Source organism: Xenopus tropicalis, chromosome 4, assembly GCF_000004195.4.
Source record: "Xenopus tropicalis strain Nigerian chromosome 4, UCB_Xtro_10.0, whole genome shotgun sequence".
Classification (NCBI taxonomy): Eukaryota; Metazoa; Chordata; class Amphibia; order Anura; family Pipidae; genus Xenopus; species Xenopus tropicalis.
The window spans coordinates 84,196,896-84,224,165 of record NC_030680.2 but is presented as its reverse complement, the minus strand read 5'-3'; the positions used below and the strand labels follow the sequence as shown (position 1 = coordinate 84,224,165).

The following is a 27,270-nucleotide window of genomic DNA, read 5'->3' as shown; positions in this document are numbered from 1 at the left end:
TTTTTAGTAAATATAGAACATTGAGAAAGCAGAGGTCTTAAACTGCTTCTTTTTTCTTTTCAAATCACGGAGAAACCATTAATGTAAGGCTTGCTTTTTAATAGTTGCCATTCAATAAATGTAAGTATATGTTACTGGTTAATGCACCAGGAAGTTCAAAAATAACTAGAACATGTGACAGTAAAAAAAAAATCCATGACCTGAATATGGTTTTAAACCTGGAACCAGGGTATTTAAAGGGGTTGTTCACCTTTGAGTTAACTTTTAGTATGATGTAGAGCAGGGATCCCCAACCTTTTATACCCATGAGCCACATTTAAATTGGAAAAAGTGTTGGGGAGCAACACAAGCATAAAAATGGTTCCTGGGGGTGCCAATAAGGGCTATAATTGGCTACTTAATAGCCCCTATGTGGACTGACAGCCTACAGGAGGCTCCGTTTGGCATTACACTTTTTTTTATGCAATGAAAACTTGCCTCCTTACCAGAAATTCAAAAATGAGCACCTGCTTTGAGGCCACTGGGAGAAACACCCAAGGGTTTATGGAGCAACATGTTGCTCACAAGCCACTGGTTGGGGAACACTGATGTAGAGAGTGATACAATTTACAATTGGTCTTCATTTTTTATTATTTTTGTTATTTGTTATTTTACTTTTTGTTGAGCAGATCTCCAGTTTAACCTTTCAGCAGGTATCTGGTTGCTAAGGTACCTTAGCAACCAGGGAATTGCTAAGGTAGAGTTGCAAAGTAATAAAAAGTATAAAAAATAAAAATAACAATAAAATTGTAGCCTCACAGAGCAATTGTTTTTTTGGTTGCTGGGGTCAGTGACCCCCTTTGAAAGCTGGAAAGAGTCAGAAGAAGAAGAATGCAAATAATACAAAAACTATACAAAATAAATAATAAAGACCAATTGAAAAGTTGTTTATAATTGGTCATTCTATAACATACTAAAAGTTAACTTAAAATGTGAACCACCCCGTTAAAGATTTTAGCTCTATGCCACTTCACTTAAAGGAAAACTATACTCCCAGAAAGAATACTTAACCAACAGATATTATTATTAACATTTATTTATAAAGCGCCAACATATTCCGCAGCGCTGTACAATAAGTTAGTTTATATTATGTTAAGTGACCTATTAAAGAATCTCTCCAAACTGGAATATATTTATATACCATAAAATATTGTCCTTTTACATCCTTTCCCTTGATTCACCATTTAGTGATGGGCTGTGTGCTCCCTCAGAGATCACCTGACCAGAAATAATGCAGCTCTAACTGTAACAGGAAGTAGTGTGGAAGCAAATGACAGAACTCTGTCCATTAATTGGCTGATGTGGCCTAGCATGTATTTGTGCCTTGGCTTGTTTGTGTGCACTGTGAATCCTATGATCCCAGGAGGCGGCCCTTAATTCTTAAAATGGCAGTTTTCTATTTAGGATTACCCAATAGCACATATTACTAAGAAAGTATATTTTTATAAAAATGGTTTATTTAGATGAAGCAGGGTTTTACATATGGGCTGGTTTATGCAGTATATTTTTAAAGAAATGTAAATGTGGTGCTGTTATTTAAAAAGGGATCCTGTTCTCAGCCTGATGACTATAGGTTTGTTTGACTTATGTGGTAGGAATACATTTGCAATCATAGTAATGTATAAGGGATATTGGAATACATTTTCAAATCATAAGACATAACAATGGATGTGATCTACTTAGATTTTCTAAAGCCTTTAGTACAGTACCACATAGAAGGTTTTTGATTAGTTTAAGGTATATTGGCCTTGAACATAATTGTTGAACTTAGATAGAGAACTGACTGGACCATTGTCTTGAGGGGTGAAAGCACAATTTAACCTCTTTAAAGATCCCTGGTAAGGCCTCATCTTGAGTACGCAGTAAAGTTTTTGGGCACCACTCCTTAGGAAGGATATTAAAGGGGATGTCCAATACAACAAAAAAAACTTCAGGGAAAGGCTTTCAAAGTTCAAGTTGTTTTTGGAGATATAATTTGTCTTTACAAATAAAAAACATAGACTATAAACTAGAATTTTTCAGGAAGGCAGGAAAAGGTCAAATCTTTTTTCCAAAAGTGCTCACAATAAGCATATGTAAAAATCTTGTTATTATATACTTGTGTTCATGGGTGGGGGCCCAGACAAAATTTGTACTTCAAAGTTTCTGATAGCAGCCCTGAGTTTAATCAATCCTTTAATCTAGTAGTTAGCATCCCTAGCAAAATAAAGGACCCTGACTGAACTATTTAGGCTGCCTGTCTTAGCTCACCCCTGCACCACTACTGGCGCTTCCAGCACCACTACTCTGCAAAGATTCAAATGAATGTCTCTGTAAAATATGGCGGAGACACACACACTGTTTCTCAGCCTGTATAGCAGACAATTTTGGGGTAGCTAAATGAGGCCTTATATGCATGTGACATTTTGTTTGCTATCTTATGACTGACTTATCTTAACTGATGTATCTCCTCAATGGAGTATGGCTCCAGTGTGGAGAATGATAACATAAAAGAAGATAATGGGCAGTCAACAGAGACTGGGTTATAGTTTTTTTTTTTTGCATGTAAAGGGAAAAATAACGCTGTTTCAGATAAATGCACTCTTGTTAGAATTATTGTGGAATTCAACCGAGACACTACTGGTGATATAAGAGGGAAAAGGAAGAAATAGTTTTGGGTTGGTTTTCATGCCATATGTCTAAATTGAACTTATTTAAAACACAGGTTCTAGTAAAAATATACTTTTATGGTGCTGGGTACAATAACATTCTATCATACTTACTAGTCTGTAGGATGGGTTTAGGGAAGGCTTCTTTCAATTTATGCACCATAATTCCACAAGTAAGGTCCGTACAGAGAGATGAGGGACTTTACTGTTGATTCTATAAAGTTCTTTAAAGGAGAATGCAAGTCAAAATTTAAAAAGCATACTGCCCAATAGTCCTCCTATTGTTTAGTAAAAACGCCACACTTTTGGCTCACCTAATCAAATATTTACTCAGTCACACTTACTTCACATTTTCACATCTGTTTTCTTGAACAGGCAGCCATCTCTAAAAAGGTATTCTCCCTTCCTTTCCCTCCTTGCTTCATACTGCACATGTGTTTCATTCTCTCCCCCCCCTCCCCTCTGGCAGATCCGCTTCTGATTGGCTGGTGGGCATGTGTAGCTCAGAACAGCAGACAGGATCAAGTTACACACATGCTCAGAGAATAGGAAGGCTGCCGCTGGCAAGCAGGGATCTGGGAATTTAGATATGCAGTAAGTACTTAAAAAGAATGCCTTTAGACTTACTTTTAATTTATATTAACCTTTCATTGTCCTTTAAATATATTTGGAAGACTCAATGACTTAACCAACCTTATCTTTATTCAATGGTACAGATTGTAATATGCCAAAAATCTTTTTTGACAGACTCTACTTTTCATGGGCCCACATTTCTGTCCCAAGGCATTCTGTCCCACATTTCTGTCCCTCACTAAGTGCTGTTATCCCTGTCTATCACAGTGCTCCTTCTTGCCTTTCCCTTTGTATTACTAATTTCAATTAACATCTTAGAAAAACAAAATTCACCTCCTTATATGCCTTTAAAAAAGATGTAATATATGCCAGGACTGAGTGCGCAAGCTTATTAAGCTCTTGTTGTTGCATAGACGAAAATACTACCAATGATATTCTAGCTTCTATTGAAAAGTCTTTCCATAAGAGAAGAAGCTGTTTTAGCAAGAAAGGAAGGATCAACTTTATATTAAAACTCTTGATTTCAGTTTGAGATATTGGACAGACATATCTGCACACACAATTAACAGGGAATAGTGATTCTCAAATAATGGTGTATTAATAGAAACATGTATGGTATATGTGCCTTAGCAGGATCAATTTCATTCTTACTTACTTAACTACAACCTACTCATGCTAACACAGTTTGGGCCTTAGGGTTAAAAACAAATAAATTAGGTTGAGGAGACTGTCTCATACAGACAAAAGCAAACAAAAGGAATTCTGGGAGTGAATTCCAAACTCTTAAAAAAATCCCATTTACATGGGTTTATCCTATAGGCTACAGCTCACCCACTGGGTTTGAAGCTGAAGCCAGGACAATAGCTGATCAGATTCCCAACTACAGACCGGTTTCGCCCTTCTTGGGGGCTCATCAGTGTAGTGTAGGGTTTTCTGATCAGCTTAGGTAGAGTCACCATGTGGTTCTACAAACAAATAAATTAGGTTGAGGAGACTGCCTCATACAGACAAAAACAAACAAAAGGAATTCTGGGAGTGAATTCCAAACTCTTAAAAAAATCCCATTTACATGGGTTTATCCTATATGGCCTTAGGGTTAAAAACACTGGATTGTCAGGAATCAAAGGACATAGAAAAAGACTAAACTATTCTTCCCTAAAAAAAGTAAGTAATGATTTTGTTCTAGAATGATTGAAAATCAGGTACCCCTGAGTAGAAATGCCAAGTAAACATCTAGGGATAAATGAAACAGTAAACATCTTTTGAAAACAATATTATTAGTAAAATAAATAAATAAATCATCATCTATGAGACAAGCAAACTCGGCCCAAGGCAGCAACTGTACACCATTGTGTGTGTCATGGAGGCAACGTATAAGATGAATAGCAGCAAAGAACATTCATCTAGATCATTGCTTGTAGGCTAATAGCCTAAGGAAAATTGTAACCTGTAACAATTTATTTCATTAAGTCACTTAGATGGAACATAATGTACAGAATAAATTGGGTGCCATGAGCTGCCATTATATCAAAGCTTGTGCTATGAAGACAAGGAGACTTTTAAATCAAATTTGAGTAGCTTCACATTTAAATGCATTTAAATGTAGCTCTATTGCCCTGATTGGTGAAACTGCTTGTCTTAGAAATAGGTTAAATAAGGCTAAAAGATTGAAGATAAATGTTGCTGCTAAATAATGGCTGGTATAATAATTACGTACCATAAATGACAAAAAAATACTCTTTCTTTTGTTGTACTTGAATAGTATTGGGGAAAAGTATGTGCCATTTTTGCATGCTTCCCGATTTTTGTAGCTTTTGACATTAAATTTGGCTACTTCTTGTCACGGTCTCCCTGTGGAGACGCTGTGGAGTACCAGGAAGGTGGGAGCCTGAAGACTGGGTAACCCGGAGTGTAACCATAAGTCACAGAACTGGTGCCAGAGGCCATGTTGAAAATGCAGAACTTTAATAAACTGAGTGATGTAACCGAACACACAAAGAATATACAGACTGAATGTAGAACGGCAGGCAGAGGCAAAATCCAAAAACAGGCAAAAGGTCAGGGCAAGCGGCAGTCAAACGAAGTAAAGGACAGGCCAAGGTCAAAACCGGGAAATCAAGGCAGAACTAGGAAGGGCTCAGGAACAAGGCAGAAGGCAGAATCAGGACACGGAACTGGAGCTTGGAACCAGCGAGAACAAGGACACAGACACAGGAACAGGGAACACGAAGGCAGGGTCACGGGAGACAATTAATGACCAAGCAAGGGGCAATGGTCAGGGAAAGGCTTATAAAGGGTGAAGATTAGGAGATGGGAAACACATGAGGTTAATGAGGTGGGCGGAGGAAAGAGAGCAGACAGAAAGTAGGAGACAAGGGAAGAAACAGACAGAGCCCAAATGCCTCCAGTGGCTACAGAGGCTAATGCATGCCGCCAGGAACACCACAAGTGGTGTTCGAATCCCGCTGATCCTGACATTACCCCCCCCTTGAGGATCGACCACTGGGCGATCCCAGGATCGGGTGGACATATTTTAAACATTTTCCTACCAAAAATGTCCTTAAGGCTTGCAGTCCAAAAAATGTCCAAAAGTTTCAAGTCCAGAGAGACCAAAAACAAAAGAACTGCAAAAAATTGAAAATAACCAGGATCAGAAGCCAAAGCCAGAGGGTCGTCAGGGACAGAAGCCGGAATCAGAGGGTCATCAGAAGTCGAAGCCAAAGGGTCGCCAGGAACAGAAGCCGAAGCCAAAGGGTCACCAGGAACAGAAGCCGAAGCCAAAGGGTCGTCAGGAACAGAAGCCGAAGCCAAAGGGTCGTCAGGAACAGAAGCCGAAGCCAAAGGGTCGTCAGGAACAGAAGCCGAAGCCAGAGGGTCGTCAGGAACAGAAGCCGAAGCCAAAGGGTCGCCAAAGCCAGGAGCCAGAACAGGAGTGTCGCCAGAGTCAGGAGCCGAAGCCAGAGGATCATTAACACAAGGTAGGCCACCAAGGTCAGGATTTAGAACAGAGAAGTTGCCAGAATCGAGAGCCACAGCGGATGAGACGCCAGGGTCAGGAGCCACAGCGGATGAGACGCCAGGGTCAGGAGCCACAGCGGATGAGACGCCAGGGTCAGGAGCCACAGCGGATGAGACGCCAGGGTCAGGAGCCACAGCGGATGAGACGCCAGGGTCAGGAGCCACAGCGGATGAGACGCCACACAAAACACCCATTACAGGTGAAGCACCATCAAACACACCCATTACAGGTGGAGGACCATCATAGACACCCATTACAGGTGAAGCACCATCATACACACCCACTACAGGTGGAAGAGAGATGCCCAGGGAAGCAACAAGACCACCACTCACTGCAACAGAACTGGCAGTGCCTGTGACAACAGAACCACCAGATCTAATAGCAGGGAAGGTAGGCCCGGAAGCAATTTTGTCCTCAGAGGCAGGTGGCAGAAGCATAGGCACTGAAGCGAAAACAGGCACGACCGCTGGCACAGAGGCTGGAGCAGCCACAACTGCTGGCATGGGAGCTGGCAGGACCACTGGCACAGGAGCTATCACAGGCAGGACCACTGACACAGGAGCTGAAACTGATGGCTGGAGAACCGGCACGGAGGTTGGAGCTGGTACCGACCTTACTGCTGGCACAGGAGGAGGCAGCCGTCGGGGTGCAGGCACAGGCTGAGTAGCAGACACCGGAGCGGGCACTGGCTGGATGGCAGACACCGGAGCGGGCACTGGCTGGATGGCAGACACCGGAGCGGGCACTGGCTGGATGGCAGACACCGGAGCGGGCACTGGCTGGATGGCAGACACCGGAGCGGGCACTGGCTGGATGGCAGACACCGGAGCGGGCACTGGCTGGATGGCAGACACCGGAGCGGGCACTGGCTGGATGGCAGACACTGGAGCGGGCACTGGCTGGATGGCAGACACCGGAGCGGGCACTGGCTGGATGGCAGACACCGGAGCGGGCACTGGCTGGATGGCAGACACCGGAGACTGGACTGCGGATGCAGGAACCGGAGACTGGACTGCGGATGCAGGAACCGGAGACTGGACTGCGGATGCAGGAACCGGAGACTGGACTGCGGATGCAGGAACCGGCAGGTTAACAGCAGGTGCTAGAGCAGACAGCAGCAGCAGCTTTCGGGGAGCCGGCACAGGAGCAGACAGCTTTCGGGGAGCCGGCACAGGAGCAGACAGCTTTCGGGGAGCCGGCACAGGAGCAGACAGCTTTCGGGGAGCCGGCACAGGAGCGGAGACTGGCACAGGAGCGGAGACTGGCACAGGAGCGGAGACTGGCACAGGAGCGGGCAGGGAGTCAGCTGACACTGGAGTAGTCAGCTTTCGGGGAGCCGGCACAGGAGCTGAGGGTTGCAGTTCAGGCACAGAAGCTGAGGGTTGCAGTTCAGGCACAGAAGCTGAGGGTTGCAGTTCAGGCACAGAAGCTGATGAATGTTCAGAGCTGGACTGCCCGAGGACTGGTAGGGACCCAATCCGTGGGAAAGCTGGCAAGGGACCAAGCCGCCTGAGAGCAGGAACCAGAAAAATTGACAAATATGCAGGTGCTGAAGGCTGGGCAGCCGGCCCTGGAGCAGGTAGCATGGAGATAGCCAGCATTGGAGCAGACACTGGAAGCTGGGCAGCCGGCACCGGAACAGACAGGGGGATAGCTGGCACTGGAGCAGACAGGGAGATAGCTGGCACTGGAGCAGACACTGGAAGCTTGGCTGCAGGAACTTGAGCAAGAGACTGGTTTTTAATAGACAGACTCACAAACTGGGGTTCAGGTCTGAGAGACTTGAAAATGGTCACAGGTTTGATGTCAGACTGCCGAACAGCCAAAGCTGACAGAGGAGCAGTTACAGACTGAACTGAAGGTAAATGAACAGACATGGGTTTAATGGCAGTTTGAATCTCATCCTCATCAGTATCCACATCTTCCCAATCTTCATAATCAGAAAAATCAGTATAGTCATCTTCACAGTCTAGTTCCTCATCATAAAAATCATAATAGGAAGGAACAGTAGGCTGGTGGATATTCAATATATTTAACTCAACAAGCTGTGAATATCTTGGGACTGAAGGGGTAAACGGGAAAGGCTTTACAGAACCGGCAGTCCCAGTGGCACTTGAAGAGAACGAGTCAGAGGTAACTGGGAATAAATCCCCAGTAAAAGTAGCTTTCAGATAGGACAAAAAAGCACAGGGATCCTCCAAAAAACTGGCCTTTTCAGCAATGCACCATTCCGCCCATACACGAGCATCTCCCTCTAGGAGATAATGAGCTATAAGTCTACTCCTTAAAGGATTAGTGGCTTGTACAAAAAATGGAGCAGAACTTAAGGCTTTACATGATAGCAGAAAGGCAGAAAAAGAATCTTCCTCACCTTTGTACTTCTTGAGGGTAGAGAGCCAAGGAGCGGTAGAGAGTTGTAGTTCAACATCACAGGACATGGAGGAGTTACCGGCAGGCTCCATTTTGTATGGCTTGGTCATTCTGTCACGGTCTCCCTGTGGAGACGCTGTGGAGTACCAGGAAGGTGGGAGCCTGAAGACTGGGTAACCCGGAGTGTAACCATAAGTCACAGAACTGGTGCCAGAGGCCATGTTGAAAATGCAGAACTTTAATAAACTGAGTGATGTAACCGAACACACAAAGAATATACAGACTGAATGTAGAACGGCAGGCAGAGGCAAAATCCAAAAACAGGCAAAAGGTCAGGGCAAGCGGCAGTCAAACGAAGTAAAGGACAGGCCAAGGTCAAAACCGGGAAATCAAGGCAGAACTAGGAAGGGCTCAGGAACAAGGCAGAAGGCAGAATCAGGACACGGAACTGGAGCTTGGAACCAGCGAGAACAAGGACACAGACACAGGAACAGGGAACACGAAGGCAGGGTCACGGGAGACAATTAATGACCAAGCAAGGGGCAATGGTCAGGGAAAGGCTTATAAAGGGTGAAGATTAGGAGATGGGAAACACATGAGGTTAATGAGGTGGGCGGAGGAAAGAGAGCAGACAGAAAGTAGGAGACAAGGGAAGAAACAGACAGAGCCCAAATGCCTCCAGTGGCTACAGAGGCTAATGCATGCCGCCAGGAACACCACAAGTGGTGTTCGAATCCCGCTGATCCTGACACTTCTTTTCTCAGTTTTAGTAGTACTAGATATTAATGAAGCCAACTCCCAAGCAGTTGCCTTTTTTATTGGCTATCACTTGGATCACCTGACTGTAGCAGGGAATGATGGGTGAGTTTAGAGGACCTCTTGTGCAGGGGAATTTCGGTCCCTAGTGCTGCTCTGAGGTGGCCAAGGGGATGCCGCATCACTATTGCAATAGCGCTCTCTGCACTACAGGAGCCGAAATTTCAGTTTAGAAATGTTCTATGACATTTAATTTACCAGGAGCATTTTTTTTTGCCACCCCTGGTAACTTCAGGGGCTCTGCTGCCCCTGCTCTTGCCTAAGGGTTTAAAATTAAGCGGTGGACACAACTTTCCCTTATGTAATAGTCTTTTTTTTTAATAGTTATATATTAATTTATGTAACTTGCTACATCACTGAGGTACTATAACTGATTAAATGACTAAGCACAGCTTTAAAAGGATTTATTTTCCAGGTTATTATGTCTCTTCATTATTTGAATACAGTCTTACAATTTTCATTTTTATTCTTATATCAAACTTGTTTATCAAACTTCAAAATACAATTGTAAAATTGTTGTACTCTAAAAGCGAGAACTGGTGACTTTGGGATTGGTGTTCTTTATAGACAATTTTATGGAAATTGTCTTTTCACTCTAAAACTGAGCTAAAGGCTTTCCTTGAGTACTTTTGCAGTACTTCAAATAAGCCTTTGTTTGTTCAAAATGGCTGTTAAAGCATATTTTGCCCAGACAGGGCTGTTAAAATTATAATGGCACTGTTGTAAAGCTCAGCTCTCTACCATGACAGTAGGAGGATGAAATATATTCTCTGCTGTAGGCTTCTAAATTTAGAGCACTTTCTACACAATTATTTTTGGGAGCTTTGTAAACCCTTTAATGTACATGCATTTGACCAGGGATTGTTTTAGAGCTAAAAGGGTTATTTTGAAATTGCTTATGGACAACTGTAAATGGATAGTCTAATGAAATGTTCTATGACATTTAATCATTCTAAAAATCACCCCTTGTTTCAAGCTATTCATTATTTAAGGGCATCTGTAAATATAGGGGTAGATTTATAAAAGATCCCCAGCGGGTTTTTTCAGATCAAAACGTCAGCAGATTTTTTCAGCATGGCGTATAACATGGGTTTCTTTATGCTGGATAAACCTGGATAAAAGTAAAGTAGAAGCATCATTTTATCAGATGTGTAATACTTTATTTGACACCTGAAATGATAAAATGTTAAAGATGATAGTTTACATTTGTTGTCAATTTAATCTGATGCTATTTTAATTGCCTCCTAATGCATGTCAGAAATACCCCATATAATAAAACTAAAGCTATTCAGCATGTCCTTAGTGCATCCTCACACAAAGATCACCCTGCAGCACTTACATTTGCAAAAGATGAGAAGAGCGTTTATTAAAGTCAAAGACCAGGTGAAATTTTGGGTCTTCTCTTGCCCTTTTTTTAAGCCTTGGTGCATCCTCAGTATACCTTTTCTCCTTGTTTTCAAGCGTGGTATTCTGTAAGCGTTTGTTTCTGTCTATGTCAGTGCTTATATATATTGCCCCCATTTGTACAGCTCCGCTGTAAAGGTGCTTCATAAATAAAAATATAATGAACACTCATAGCTCAGCAAGGCAGGAAATTAATCCCAATAGAGCTAAAGAATGGCTAAAAATAGAAGTTGCACTTGCTTGGATTTGTCAGGTCTACATATTGTACTTTATAGTTCATGTTTTTATATAATGGATTCTTCCCACCAGAGTTTATTATCTGTTTAAGACCTTTGTTCCCACAGTGTTGTGTGCTTGAAAGTGATAGCCTGTTTCTCTGCAGATAGGCGAGATAACAGTTGTATCATTTAGTCAGCCACCAGGGTTGCCACCTGACCACATATAAACTTGCATCCTTTATTGATATCAGTAATATCAGTATCAGAGCAGTCCAGCAGAACCTTATGGCACTGAATATGCTGCAGTCATTTTTATTGTGTTATTTCTAGATTTCATTAGATGTGTAGAGGGTTTTCCTAAAGGGCATTTTTTCTTCTCTCAAGATACAGTAAATGCATTTTTGCATCTTTCTAAATTATATATTTTCACTAGAAAACTTTGCATTCTCTTTTACAGCAGAGTGTTAATAGGTTATTTGAAATAAGACAGTGCTTTTTGTTGTTGCTCATACATACTTTTTGCAAACTTCACAGCCTTGTTTAATTTGCATCTCTATGTTGGAACTCAGCCACAAGGTCTACTATGTAGAAGCCATTGGTTCAATTCTAGATGGCAGTAATCTTGCACTGTATCTCCTGTCTCATTCATATACTGCATAATACACCTTTAATAGAAAAACTTTGGATAGAAAGGCAGCATGATTTTACCGTTCATTAAGTACATTAGAAGGGTTTGTAGTTTTTCATAGTGGGGCAGTGGAATTGGTGAATGCCCTTTTGAATGTGTAGGTCTCTATAAAAATATATTACATAAACAAGCTCATATGTTAAACCCTGCTTCATCTTTATAAACCATTTTCATGGGAGCACCCTGCCCATCACTAAATGGTGGATCAAGGGAAAGGATGTTAAAGGGAAATATTTACTGATATATATATTCCAGTTTGGCAAGATTCTTTAATAGGTCAACATAATATAAACTTCTGTTGGTTAAGTATTAATTCTGGGGGTATAGTTTTCCTTTAATGCCTTTAAGAGTTGTATGATTTAAAAAAAAAAAAAAAAAAAAAATATCAGAGCCTATTGTCATACTAAAATTTACACCTAGTATTAATATATACCGTTTATATATGTGAGTATATTGAGTGTATGTATATATATATATATATATATATATATACAGGTATGGGATCCCTTATCCGGAAACCTGTTATCCAGAAATTTCCGAATTACGGAAAGGCCATCTCCCATAGACTCCATTATAAGCAAATAATTCTAATTTTTAAAAATGATTTCCTTTCTCTCTCTAACAATAAAACAGTACCTTGTACTTGATCCCAACTAAGATATAGTTAATCCTTATTTGAGGCAAAACAAGCCTATTTGGTTTATTCGATATTTAAATGATTTTTAGCAGACTTAAGTTATGGAGATCCAAATAACAGAAAGATCCCTTATCCGGAAAACCCCAGGTCCCGAGTATTCTGGATAACAGGTCCCATACCTGTGTGTGTATATATATATATATATATATATAGTATAAAAAAGACCAGCAACTCCGGGATTTCTTGTGAAAAATCAAAACATATATTCAAAGTAGCATAAACAGCCCGCGTAATGTTTTTGTCCCCATCAGGACCGTTATATATATATATATATATATATATATATGTGCATAGGGGTTCGTTTTGGAGGGGTTGAACCTGGTGCACTTTGGTCTTTTTTCAAGATAATTTAACTATGTATCTTTGTAACTATATAATATTTTATTCCTTTAGTGATAGTACACTTCAAAAGGCAAGCAGCCTCCAGTGGACTACTCTGATTTTTTGGTGTTTGAAAAATTTGTAACAAATTCAGAACATATTGCACAAAATGCCATGTTACCGCATAGGATATTAAGTCATTATCCCATTTTTGCATGGCTAATTTCCATAATTTTGTGAATTTATTCAGCATTGCTAGAAACGACATATCAGGTGGCAAGTGACACTATAGACAATTCTGTCTTTGTTCATGCTGAGTTATAAGTAGCTGTATGGCCAACAATGGATTGTACTTGCTGGGTCAAGCACAGCTGAGCTGTTTGCATGCATAAGTGCCTTCTCTGTTTAAGACCTCAGTTTCTGTTACATTACTTCCAATAATCATCCAGGAACAAATGGCAAATAGTTACCATAGCAACCATGAACTTTATCTCACATTATAGTGATTAGTAATGCATTGTAAGGCTATATTCTCCTAGCACTCAAAAAACGAACACTGAAAACGCTATTATACCAACTGATGTTCAAAAGAAGCTGGCACTGTTTTTTTCTTTAAAAGTGACCTAACCACATTCATTTGCACAGTAAATTAGCATTTGTTCAAATAACGCAATTGTTTTGATTGTTTGTGAGCACAGAGAAGCTGATACTGGTGAAAACATTATTATATAGAAAATATGAATAAATATGAGGTCTTGTTTGTACACTGCAATCAGTAATGTGATAACATGTACCATAGATAACCAGTCTTTCTCTGTCATGTATTTCAGTGGTTTTAAACCGTATTCCTTTGCTTTTGCCAGCCACTAATTTCAAGGTCAGAATGCCACAGGAGGGAGATGCGCCTCTGATAGGTCAGAATGCCACAAGAGGGAGATATGGCCTCTGATAGGTCAGAATGCCACAAGAGGGAGATGCGTCTCTAATAGGTCAGAAAGCCATAAGAGGGAGATGCACCTAATAGGTCAGAATGCCACAAGAGTGAGATGTGCCTCTGATAGGTCAAAATGCCACAAGAGGGAGAAATGCCTCTGATAGGTCAGAATGCCACAAGATTGAGATGTGCCTCTAATAGGTCGGAATGCCACAAGAGGGAGATGCGCCTCTGATACTTTAAAATGCATGCACATGTACTTCCATTTCAACACAGATCAGCACAGCAATTGTGCTGATTGGGTCATTTCCACCACTTGCTGTCAAAATTACATCTGCATCACTCTGAACAAATACGAAACTCTTACCTTAACTGTTCACTCAAGACTATTATCTCCAAAATGCTGCCTGAGAATTTTAGAAGTATAAAAAAAAGTGAAAAATCTATCAAGGTTTTATCACATTCAATTGCATAAAAACATATATACATTATATGCAGTTCTGTACCAACATTCTAAATCATTCAAATTAGTCTCTGCCCCAGTAGAGCTTAGAATCTCTATTAAATTTACACACAAACAATGTGGACAGTTTTTATCAGGATCCATACAATTTGCCTATATGGCTTTGGTTTATGGGGGGAAACCACGCAGACAAAGAGAGGACAACTTGAAAACAGTGCTCAGGCCAAAGTGAAAAAAATTAGCATAAAAAGGTATTCAAAATTTTTGTTTGCAGGGAATAACCTAGCCTTAATTAAACCTGCCCCCTAGTGTATACCTAAGCAGACTGACACCATAGTCTTCTAAAACTGCGCAACTAATGGCTGTATTGAAACCATATGATTCTGTTTATATCCATGGAAAAGGTCTTTTAAGACAGGCAATATGGAAATTTCTGCCATGTACAGTTCTCACAGTGCCAGTATAATTACTGTCAATCTGCCTATGTAAAATGCATGAACTGGATCATTTGTGGAGCAATGCTTGTTTGAGAATGTAACCTTTAGGTGGTATGTCCTTGGTATGTCCTTTCTGTTTTAAATTAATTACTGATTTGATGTAAATGAACTGTTATATATCTTGTGTGCATGCTTCCTATGTTATGTTATAGTAAGACTTGAAGAAAATATATGCCTTCACAGTGGCTACAAATCTCATAAACCTTTGTTCTTTATGAGCTGCATTTCCTCTATTAGGCTGCCATCTGTAGACGTTAGGCTGTTACTGCATTTATATAATTCTGATCAATAAAAATGTGATCACAATCAAGACTGTTACAACACTCGGGCATTTTAATAATGTTTTTGATCTTGGCCACAGTGAGAATATTATTCTTTCTCTCTCTGCATTCTGGTTCATGCACTACAGTGCCTAATAAAACAGAACTGAAACCCTTCTTAAGTAAGTTCCCATTTAGTCTCTTTATCTTAGAACCATTTTTCAGATATTGAGGCCCTATGCAAATCTAGTTCTGCTTTCAGAGGTAGTGGCTGAGGTGTATCATCCTGAAGACAGCTTGTTTACTCTCCTAGAAAACTGTCAGGATTACAATTAAGGTTAAAGTATAATTTTGTTTTAAAACAGACCTTGTCTAGATATTTTAGGCCTACCATTTTATATTATAGCTGATATTTTTGAGCTATAAATAGTGAGCAGTTACTCTTCTTTATAAGATATCTATATTGTGCAACTGTAATCTATTTCCACCTTTTGTTGTGTAATACAATTATTGCCATTCCTTTTTATATTTTTAATTTCCATTCAGCTGGTGACATAATATTTGATTTACTATTAATCTGAAAAATCATATAATAATTGCCCAATGTGATTAATGTTTATGAAGCTGGTTTATTTTGAAACTCTTTCTCATTCCCCCTCTGCAAGGTTTCTGAATATTCTCCCAGGAGCATGCTGGAATCGATAGGAGAATGAGTAATCTGACAGACCCGCTTGTGCCACTGACTAGCACAAGCGGGCTATGAGACACATTGATTAGTGTTACCAGAGCATGGTTGGGGAGCCTTCTTGACATGCTTGTGGTAAATAAATTACAAATAATATGCTGTAATTGTACTTTTTTTAAATGTCAGACTTTCAGGGTCCACCCATTTTGAGTTATTTTTTTTATAGTTTGTACTTGTTCTAACATGGCAGATATTCAATTATGTTGTCTGTATGTAGTCTGTTTGACTGAGCTTTTATCTACCAAATGTTATAGTTGGAAATGTAAATCATCTAGCTTCTTAATATGGCGGTGTTAAAATTCCTTTGCACCCTGGGTAGTCTATCAGTCAATCATGATGTCACATTCCTCATCTGATAAAAGCATGTATATATAAGATCATTTAAGTGGTTCCTCAGAATGAATACAGTTCGTAAACAGAGGCATGCACATAGCACCTTGCCATTCCCTTCATAAATGAGGCCCCATTCTTTTAAACATTCTAACTGTACAAGTTGAAAGTAAGTTTATGATTTGTATCCCATACTGAGAAAAACCATGTTCTTGCAGTTGTATTGAGTAATAAAAAGGCTTGTTTCAAATATAAAATATATTTAATGTTGATAAACCATATCATTTTAATTCTATTCATTCTGTGTTTAAGAACAACTCTATTTCTGTTTTGCAGAGAGGTAAATGGTTTAACTCTAATTGACCAAGCCTTATTATTTTTATTTATGCATAAAAGTTTTTTGGCAAAGCTAGAATAGTATATATTAAGACAATGACATCATTCAGTGGGCATTTGGACATATTATTACAGGTCGCACAACTAGAATGAAAAACAAACAGTTTTTATAACAAAGGGTATGTTATATTATTAAGATTTATATCCCTTGCATTGATGTTACATTGTTTATGTAGTTTGTTCTCAGAGGGAGATCTATTGCTCACCTTTTCCGTACCGGTCAGATTTACATATTCTGACATGTACATCAGGCAAGAGCATGCCATATAATTTTTTCTGCTGCATTGTAATTGCTTATATTTTTGCCCCTATTTTTACTAGGCACAATTCTGTAGGCAAAATGGTTTAAAAATAAGTATAAAAAGTGACAAATGCAACATAGGGCTTGTTTCGTTTATATATTGCTGCCAGTGTTCATCTGTTCCATCTGCAGTGCTGGCCTATATTTCAGCCACTAAAAGCCCAAACAAGATTCTAGAGTAGCCCAACTGGACTTCACAAGTAAGCTATAACTGAAATAGATTTTTAGATGTATTTTTGTACATTTAAAGCCTATCTAATTTATAGAAAGTTGCAAAACTGTAAGTAGTAGCTGGACCTTGTACACCTGAACTGGCAGTCTGTATGTCCTGGAAAATGCCAGAAGGGCTGCTGTAAGATACACTAGACCGGTGCTGTCTAGTTCTGGCCTAAATGGTGGGCGATAATGGAAGCCGGTTTTGACCACTACCCTTGTTTTAAACTGCACCCACTTCAAACAACACCCATATTATCACAAGAGCTTTTAAGACCATATCCACACTAATGGTGGTAGTGCAGCAAAAACCTAAATGGTTGGTGCTCACTGTAGGAATATTATCCTTCTTTCATAATTAAAAGAATTATGTCAGCACTGCAACCCCCAGTATATAATTTCCAAATGCTAACAAACTCCCAGAACAAACCCCTGCCAGGTTCACCTCCCACAGGCAGCATAGGGCAGGGAGAGTATGGCACACACACAACATAGGGCAGGGAGCAGGCAGAGTATGGCAAACACAGACAGGGTAGGGCAGGCAGAGTACTGCCTATTTGTGCCATACTATGCCTGCCCTACCCTGCCTATGTGTGCCATACTATGCCTGCCCTACTCTGCATGTGTGTTCCATACCTCAGGGCAGGCAGTACATACAGTGACACACCTGTCTGAGGTGTGAATAGGTAAACAATGTGGGGGCTTTCAGTCTGAGGTGTGAAAAATGCAGGTGTTTTTTTGGGCATTTCTTGATGTGTGCATCTAAAAAATGGTAATGATTTTCAAACCTGTCCTCAGGAGGCAAACAGAACTTGGGCTTAACTAAGCACAGGAAAAATAGGTCCCAAATTGGGTACTGACTTTGTCTACTTATCACTAATCTGCTACATCTTGATCTTTCTGGTTCTTTTAGGTGTAAGGACAATATTTCTGCCTGCCTAAATATCACACAGAATAATGAAGAAGAGCAGAAGTGTAATGACAGTAACGGCAGAAGATGTAAGTTTACATTATTACATTATTTGTTGATTCTTGCTCATTTCTAGTGGTGGCTAGTATGACGGCAACGACAAAACATTTGTAAATCGCTTTTTCTCCCGTGGGACCCAAAGCGCATAAGCTTGTCTCAGATCAGTACATATCTATGTGTGCAGAGGAAAAGTTATGTGGACATAAATGCCAGGCTAAACAGGTGGCTTTTCAGTTTTGATCCCATTTGGCAAGGCATTCCACAGGGTAGGGGCAGCATGACAGAAAGCTCTGGATCCAAAGGTTTTCAGTTGAACTCTGGGGGTGGTCAGATTATTGGATCCATTTGATCTAAGATTGTGGGAGGTGTGACGTAGTTGCAACAAGTCCTTCAGGTATCCGGGGCCAAGGCCATGTAGGAATTTGAATGTTAGCATGCCAATTTTGAAAAGGATTCTCCATTTTATGGGTAGCCAGTGTAGTGAGCAAAGAATTGGTGTTATGTGGCAATGGCGGGGTTGGCTTGTTAGCAATCTTGCAGCAGCATTCTGTACTAGCTGCAGGCGGTGTAGGTCTTTATTTGGAAGGCCTGCATAGAGGGCATTGTATGAATCTGTATAACCAGAGTTGCTTAGGATAGATAGAATCTGTAAAGGGGCAATCTAACCATAGCTCCAAATAAATGCTTTTTTAGCATCCCAATAAAACGAGGGATCTGGTCAAAGTATACTTAAACCATGATAATTCTGTCGTAGGATTATTATGTTTAAACTTCAATTTTAGTCTGTCTTGCACAGCCTATAATCGGTGGAGCACACCATTTCAATATTGGTTTGTAGCAGTGCTACATGCTAATGTCCATCATTATTTCTTTTTATCAGAATGTCCAGAATTTCACTGAGGTTTGTCTGAGCAAGTCCTATAGCTCCTATGGGTACAACATGGGGATAGACCTTTGGAAAGGAAAAAGATTCTGCTCAGGGACATTGCAGTTACCCCCATTACATCACAGGCAAATGAGAAGGGCAAAGACACCAGACTACATCCACAGGCCTACAACTTTGCCACTGCTTCTTCCTCCGAAGATTGCTGTCACTCCTGTAGAGAAAGACAGGTAAGTTATAAATGCAATAATTTATAGAGTATTGCTTAATGGAGTATTTGTTGACCTTCAAAATGATATAGAGATTAATGTACACGGTTTTGTAAAATATAAGCATATTAGAAGATACATGCAAGTAAAACACAGTCTAGTGTTCACCTAACCTTATTAAAATGTAAAACTACCAAGGACACGTGCTTGGTGCATTGAAAATATTTATGAACAGTTGGATAGGGGGCAATGCTGGGATAATGGGATTTATACTGGTGCAGGTAACAGTGGAGTAATGTCTTAGCAGTAATGATGCAATTTATTTCTGTACTCATTCTAGTCCAGCCCGTCCTAAAGCATACAGCTGCCCCATATACTGCTTCTAGTGGTACAATTGTCCCATTCTGCTATCGAATATGTATTGCTAAAATAACCTGTTATATCTTAATATAAGAAAGAAGAAATTGCAGTGTGTTCTTTTTGAAATGCACATTTCAGTAGTTTGCTCCACTTCATTCTAATGACTCTTGCCAGTTCCCCATAAAGTGGCTATAATGCAATTTAACATTTTAGCTATTGTCTTGGCCACTCCATTAATTCTCAGTATAAACAGCACCTGATCCATTGCAAATCCCCACCTGCATTAGGTAAGCCATGCTTTTTTAAGGCCTAAGGCTGATGCCACACGTGGCGTTTTTACGCGGCGTTTTTTCTCAGCCTAAAAACGCTGCACAAGCCACACATGGCGTTTTTCAGCCTAGAACTGGTGACGTAAGCAAATCCCGTTGCCATGGTGCTAATAGTGCGAAATAGCAAAAAACGCCGCGTATTTCCGCTAGGTCTGGCAGCTGCCTTTGCGTATCCATAGGAATAGCTTGCTTTGCAAGTACTGGCGTATTTCAGCCAACGCTTGAAAAATCCGTGCTTAGGCGTTTTCTAGCGTATTTCTGCTTTGTGTGGTTTGCTGCGCGTCTTTTCAAGCTATTTCTATGGATGATGATATCAGGCGTTTTTCAGCCGCCGAGAGAATTAGAAAATACGCAGCGTAAAAACGCTACGTGTGGCATCAGCCTAAAAGCAGGAAGGTATTTTCAAGAAGATTAACTTCTAAAAACCGAGATGAAAAACATGTTTTCCAGGAATACAAATGAATTAGATTTAACTGTGTTACAATTACCAATTAAATTAATTTACTGATAAATGTATGCTTTGTGAAGTCATTCTAAAAGTAGGCACACATGGAAGAAATAACGCAATTTACCCAGATGTGGCATCACTGCCTAAATATTCCTGTATGAATAGGTTTCTAAGAATGCTATTTTGACCTAAAACGTGGTTTGCTTATGTCCCCCATCAATAATTGGGGTTAACCTCTAGCTCTAGAGAGACATGGGAAAGGCACCCCCATGAGAGTGGGTCAATGGGCAGTGTGCTGAAGCAGCTGACCATTTCACATGTGGGCCTAGGTGTCATCTTGGAGAGCTAGCCTATTTATTATCACCTGAACATAGTCTTTGCTGATGTAGCTTACAACCAGCAATTAACTTTAAAAGGAACTGATATCAAGAATTTAATAGTGCAGTAGAGTTAATGGAAAGACTAGAAACTAATTTTTAATTGATATTAAATATAGGATATATATTATTAATATTTTATAGAGAATAATGTGTGCTTCACCCAACAGACATGAAAGAACATTAGAAGACACTATAGATATTAAAGCAAAAAGCTGTGACTATAAAAGTCAGCAAATTCTAAGTTCGGTTCTCAAGCCTATTCTTGGTCCATATGCTCAGTCCATATTTTGTGAAAATCCTGAAAGCAGCACTGGTAGATCAATAAAAGACTGAAACATCCTGACATATCCACGTATCATTGTGACTTACACACAGTATTCACTTCAGTTTATTTCACTATACTTTTTGATAAACATCTGCCATTTTGTACATACAGTGTAAAACAGTTTATGCCATAAAAATAGTTTACAAAGATGTTTAAAATCAATGGCAGATTTTTCAAGGTGACTGTTTTATTTTATGCTGCCCATGCGCCAGATTTAGTAACATTGTAAGTTAGGTTGAAAAAGACATACATCCATCACGTTCAACCATAATGCCTATATATATAACCGGCCTGCTCAACTGCTAGTTGATCTAGAGCAGTGCTGTCCAACTTCTGTTGTACCGAGGGCCGGAATTTTTCCGACCTACGTGGTGGAGGGCCAATAATGGAAGCCAGTTTTGACCACTCCCCTTTTTGAAACCGCACCCACTTGAAACCACACCCATGTTATCACATGACCATACCCATATTAATGGTTGTAGTACAGCAAAAACCTGCCATACTCTGCCTGTCCTACTCTGCCTGTGTGTGCCATACTCTGCCCTACTCTGCCTGTGTGTGCCATACTCTGCCTTCCCTACCCAGCCTGTGTGCCATACTCTGCCTTCCCTACCCTGCCTGTGTGCCATTCTTGGCTGGTTTGTGCCATACTTGGCCTGTGTGTGCCATACTCTGCCTGCCCTACCCTGCCTGTGTGTGCCATACTCTGCCTTCCCTACCCTGCCTGTGTGTGCCATACTCTGCCTTCCCTACCCTGCCTGCGTGTGCCATACTTTCACTGTGTTTGCCATTCTTGGCTGGTTTGTGCCATACTCTCCCTGTGTGTGCCATACTCTGCCTTCCCTACCCTGCCTGTGTGTGCCATACTCTGCTTGCCCTATGATGCCTGTGTGTATGGCACACACAGGCAGCCTACAGTGACACAATGCTGGCACTGCTTCTACAGTCTGCACAATAACTATATATTAAAAAACTTTTTAATTGAAGTACCACCACAGTATATGTTCTTTTTGTAGTGTGCAGGGATTATTTGTGGGTTTCTACTGCTCCTGAGGTGTGAACAGGGGAACAATATGGGTGATTACAGCCTGAGCCTGAGGTGTGAACACTGCAGGGGGTGAACAATGCAGAGATTAAAAGGTGTGAACAACACAGGGGATTACATATTTAAACAATACAGCCTGAATCTGAGGTGAGAACCATGCAGGGGGGCAGTTAATCACAGTACTGATACCATTTAAAGCTTACACAAGAGTAAGCCATCAAAGCAGCCAGACAGGTGGGGGGCCACACAGAGGGGGGTCGCGGGCCGCCAGTTGGACAGCACTGATCTAGAGGAAGGCAAAAAACCACATCTGAAGCCTCTCTAATTTGCCCCAGAGGGGGAAAAATTCCTTCCTGACTTCACGATGGCAATCGGACCAGTCCCTGGATCAATTTATAGTAAGGCTGATGCCACATGTGGCGTTTTTATGCTGCGTATTTTCTAATTCTCTCAGCGGCTGAAAAATGCCTGATATCATCATCCATAGAAATAACTTGAAAAGACTCGAAGCAAACCACACAATGCGGAAATACGCTAGAAAACGCCTTAGCACGGATTTTTCAAGTGTTGGCTGAAATACGCCAGTATTTGCAAAGCAAGCTATTCCTATGTATACACAAAGGCAGCTGCCAGACCTAGCTGAAATACGCAGCGTTTTTTACTATTTTGCACTATTAGCACCATGGAAACGGGATTTGCTACGTCACCAGTACTAGGCTGAAAAACGCCATAGTCAGGGGCTGTGTGGCTTGTGCGGCGTTTTTAAGCTGAGAAAAAACGCAGAGTAAAAACGCCACGTGTGGCATCAGCCTAAGAGCTATCTCCCATAACCCTGTATTCCCTCACTTGCCAAAAAGCCATCCAGCCCTTCTTAAAGCTATATACACCATTATTTTCACCAGTTAAGACCATGCGTGTATATAAAAAGCGTCAAGTGCAGAGGTCGCTTTGGAAGAAAAGCGTAAAAAAACCTTGATAGAATAATGCTGGATTTTTACATAAAGGTAAAAGGTCACTGACAATTATTGCTCATGTGTATATGGACAAATCATTAATTGTAATTCTTGATTGTAATTATACCTCAACTACAGAACAGGTTTTAAATGAGCTGTTTAGGAAAACTTCAACAGTAATGTAGATTGTAACTACTGATTATGTTTGGCATTAAGAGTGATATTTTATTGATGGTTTGTATTAAAATAGGCTTGTTTTCCTTTGCTTTTCTCTTTTCTGTAGGGTTTTTATGCGTTTCATAGGAAATCAGTAAATACCATTGCAAATACTGCTTTAATGTAAATTTCTTTTTCAAGTGCTGTCATTTGCCTTTTCAGTTGTCTTTTGATATCAAGTCAGCACAGTTTATTTTCTCATATATGACAGAAAAGGGTGTTTTGTGTCATTTGTACCATTGTGTCTCACTCTTCTTACAGTGACAGTCAATGCTATATCATGGTTGTCAATGCTTGTTATTTGTAGAAAGAAGTGCTGCACACCAGTAAATTAAGCAAGGATTCTTTGGCCTCAAATACGTTTACATTTTTTAAAAGAAACACTAGGAGGCGTTGCTCTACTTTCATATCTTCTGTTTTTTTATTCCTATTCTTCCCCCAGAAAACATAATCAGTTTATGTAAAAAAAAGGATACAAACTGCCAGATCATTTTCAAAACCTTGTCTATTGTTTTTATGACAGTAGGAAACATATTTCTTAAAATTGGAATGAGTCACATTTTAGGAATATTAAGGAAATGACAAATAGCGCAAAAATAAACAATTGTTATTGTTATTCTTGTTTATTTCCAGCTCAGCAAGGCTCTCACTATACATTGTAATAAATCTGTTTTATCATATATTTCTTTCCGTAGCCCTCTATATACATAGGATTAATATCGAATCAGTCACTAAACTAGGGTTGCTACCTTTTCTTCCTATACTTTTTATCCCTACTAATCACAGTGGCATCAAGCATCATTTCTACCATCCAGCTGCTAAAATACAACCAGGAAGGCACACTTACCTCTAATGTACTTCTGCCTTTACTTGTACACTAGTAGATAGATAGATGATAGACAGATGGATGCAGATTGTTCATCATCGATTTGCTACAGTGGAACTTACAGTTCCTAGAATAATCTCACACACACACAATAAAGTCAGTTTCACCATAAGGCAATTCATTGGCCTGTATGTTTGCGGAGTATCAGATGCAAGTCCCAACTGCAGGAGCGTGGGGGAGGCATGTAGGCATCCCCACCCTTGCCACCTACCTGTCCTAACATGTTTAACATTCAGACATGTAAGTTAGGGCATGTCAGTGGGTGCCCTGTACTTATGTTCTCATAAATGACCCCTCCGGCACTATTTGCCCCATGCAGCACAGATTATTGAAGGGGTATCACATGGAACAGATATGGACATCTCCTGTTGCATGCATTGGAAGTTGTGCAAGGCACAAGGTTCTCCTTATCACTTGCCAACACTCTACTCTGCTCTATGTACTGCATTTTAAATGTCCTGCAAGGCCCACAGTGCAGCAGCATGAACCATGAACACAGGGGCAATTGCTAAGTGTAACATTGTGCCCATTAGCGCTCCAGCACTCATGTCTCTGCCCATAATAAATATACCTTTTTTAATTAAAGAGTTTGCAAGTCCTCCCACAGTGTATGGTTACCTGATGTCATTTTCACTTGGCTATCCCTGAATTTCCCTTGCTCACCATTTTTGTACCATATATAATTTAGCATGAGTGTTTTTCAATTTCCTTGTTTTAACCATGTGTATTGTTCTATACAGATTTCCTGTGTGAGTCTGTTTTTAACTTAGCTTTCTCCCTGATACCTGTGCCCAACAATAACACTTTTTTTATTATTTTATTTATTGTTCATCAATGACTGAATTAGAAAGAGTCTATAGAAGGGTAAATAAGTTGGTTTAGGTTATGGAAGTTTCAGTTATGAAGACAGGCTGGCTAAGTTGGGAATGTGTATACAATGAAGAGGAGGCGCTTAAGGGGAGATAAGATAACTATGTATACCATATAATAAAGTCTCTAATGCTTTATTAACCAGTAGGCATGAGGATATTTATAGAGATTAAAAGAAAGGAGGTTCCATACTAATAGAAAGGAGATTACATCCTAATATTTTGAAAAAGGCTTCTTACAGTGAGAGCTGTAAAAATTGCGGAATTCTCTAAATGAAGTGAATCTACTGGTAGATTCATTAGATAGTTACAAGAAAGGGATAACTTTTAGAAAATGAGTTACTAAAATAGCTATTAGCAGAAAGTTGATTCAGTGACTGCTCTGTTAGCCATCTTGGCATGAGGAGTAAATCTTGTGCCCTCTGAGAAAAATTGAAGAGGCTTCAGACAGGGTTTTTCACCAAATGGTGACCAAATGGATGATATCTGTGGATGTGTATATTTTTTAATCTAAATTACTTTGTGCAAAATTTACCACTGCCTAATCACTGATTCGTAGTTCGTTCTTAACAGCATCTATACCAATTCACATAATTAATACATTTTTTTAAGATGAAATCCATATTAACATTGGCAAATTACATAGAGGTTCCTGGACCTATTCCCAAAATGTCCACCTTGCTCTTTAATCCAACTTTTCTTACCCTGGGCCTGGTGGAAATGTTGTTATTAAAAAGCAAACTGAGTAGGCGTCCCCACATGCCCCATAATAAATAGTGGGGGATTGTGCTTTTCTTACCTATTTCACCTTCACTATGTGCTATGGCATAAGAGCTAAAACAAATATATAGCTGTTATCGGCTTTCCCTAATTTTTAAAGTTATTCCAATCACAATCCAATCATATTTACTTGATGACATGTGTGTTTATACATTGGATTCAATTTATGGGGGCTTGGCCTAGATATTTAAAGCTCAGACTTGTTGAAATGCCCCTAGGGAGAATGATCCATGTGCTGTGCTTTGCAGCAGCTGCAATCTGCCATCCCTAAGGCTCAGGTGAACTGTCTCCTTTGCAAAAACATTTGTGATTTTTCAACCATTTGTTTAGCACAGACTCATTTCTAGATGTAATAAAAACCCATTTCTCACTTTACTGACAAACCTATTGCCAGCACATAGATTGCTGAACAAGGTGACATTACATATTAAATTCAGGGGCATCTGGTAAGATCAGTGTTGGAAATCAAAACCAATAAGTTTCTTTAGAAGTACTATTGTTAGGTTAGTGAATGTGTGTATTTATAATCCTATTCCACCCCCCTGGTTAATTTCATATGCCGATAAACTAATCTTTGTCTGATTTTATTAATGGATTTAGAAATACTAAACATGAAGAACCTAATTATATTCATCAAGGTGAACAGCATTTAGCACACTTCAGATCAGCATCAATGTCTTTTTTATTTGACAGGCCTTGATGAAGGCCTTATTTACTATTAGAAGGGGTAGCTAATAGGCACAATTGTGAAAGCAAGTGCACTGTGCAAAGTACAGTTTTAAATACAAATAGCCATATTTTTTACCCATAATGGAGTATTTTCCCGATATAATTTCAGCATAATTACAGCTGTGCTGAGCTGTGACCACCACAGTTTAAACCAGTGCATAGTAGTGGTCACATTTGTTCTTGTGTTGTAATGTAAATAAGGTGCAAGCTATGTTTAGCATTTTCAGAATAAGGCTTGGGTCACTTCTGAAGTTCCCATACAAAACTGAGAATCCATGCGATTTATAAATATATCACAGTGTTAACTACATCTATAGTATTGATTTGAATGAAATAGTTGCCTGTGGAACCAGCGTCTGCCAATTTTTTGGGACATTTAGGCTGTCCTATTAAGCAGATTGGCCCATTATGAGAATCTGAATGCAGAAAAATCAGCTGATGGTTCAACTTGACCACCCATTAGGTGCTGTATTATAGAGCTGGGCGGTATGACCAAAAATTTATATCACGGTATTTTTCAAAATTATATCAGTGTCACAGTATTTGATGGTATTTTTTTTTTCCATGCATGATTAGGTGTTAACCCCATTTCCTAATAAATTAGAGAATAATTACTGCAGTATTGAAAATCAGAGTCAGGCAAGCGAAGGATCGGCAACAGAAAGTCGTAAGGCAGGCAGGCTTAGTTTCCCAGGCAAGGCCACAGACAACATAGCACAGGAGGAGGCGTTTGATAGCTTTAAATACCCCGCACGCATGCGCAGAACCGGCGCCGTCAGCGTGCCGCGGACGTGCACGCTTTGACATGTACGTGCGTTTTGAAGCACGCGCACCGGGACACGCGCGCGCAACGTCCCGCGGACAACGGGACGCGCAAGGAGTGCGCGAGACCGGCCCGCACGCGGTATTGCGGTATCTGAAAAATGAATATAGTTTTACAAAAAAAACACCGGTAT

At 40.2% G+C, this 27,270-nt stretch overlaps 1 protein-coding gene across 1 annotated transcript in view; it reads left to right on the top strand.

The window, feature by feature from the left end:
• pde4b (phosphodiesterase 4B) overlaps positions 1–27,270 on the top strand; it is a 273,742-nt gene that overhangs the window by 10,556 nt on the left and 235,916 nt on the right. Inside the window, exons 2-3 of the mRNA XM_031900281.1 lie at positions 17,846–17,931; positions 18,783–19,015. Coding sequence (XP_031756141.1) covers positions 17,890–17,931; positions 18,783–19,015 — 275 coding nt within the window. The 5' untranslated portion in view covers positions 17,846–17,889. The remainder of the gene's footprint in view (positions 1–17,845; positions 17,932–18,782; positions 19,016–27,270) is intronic.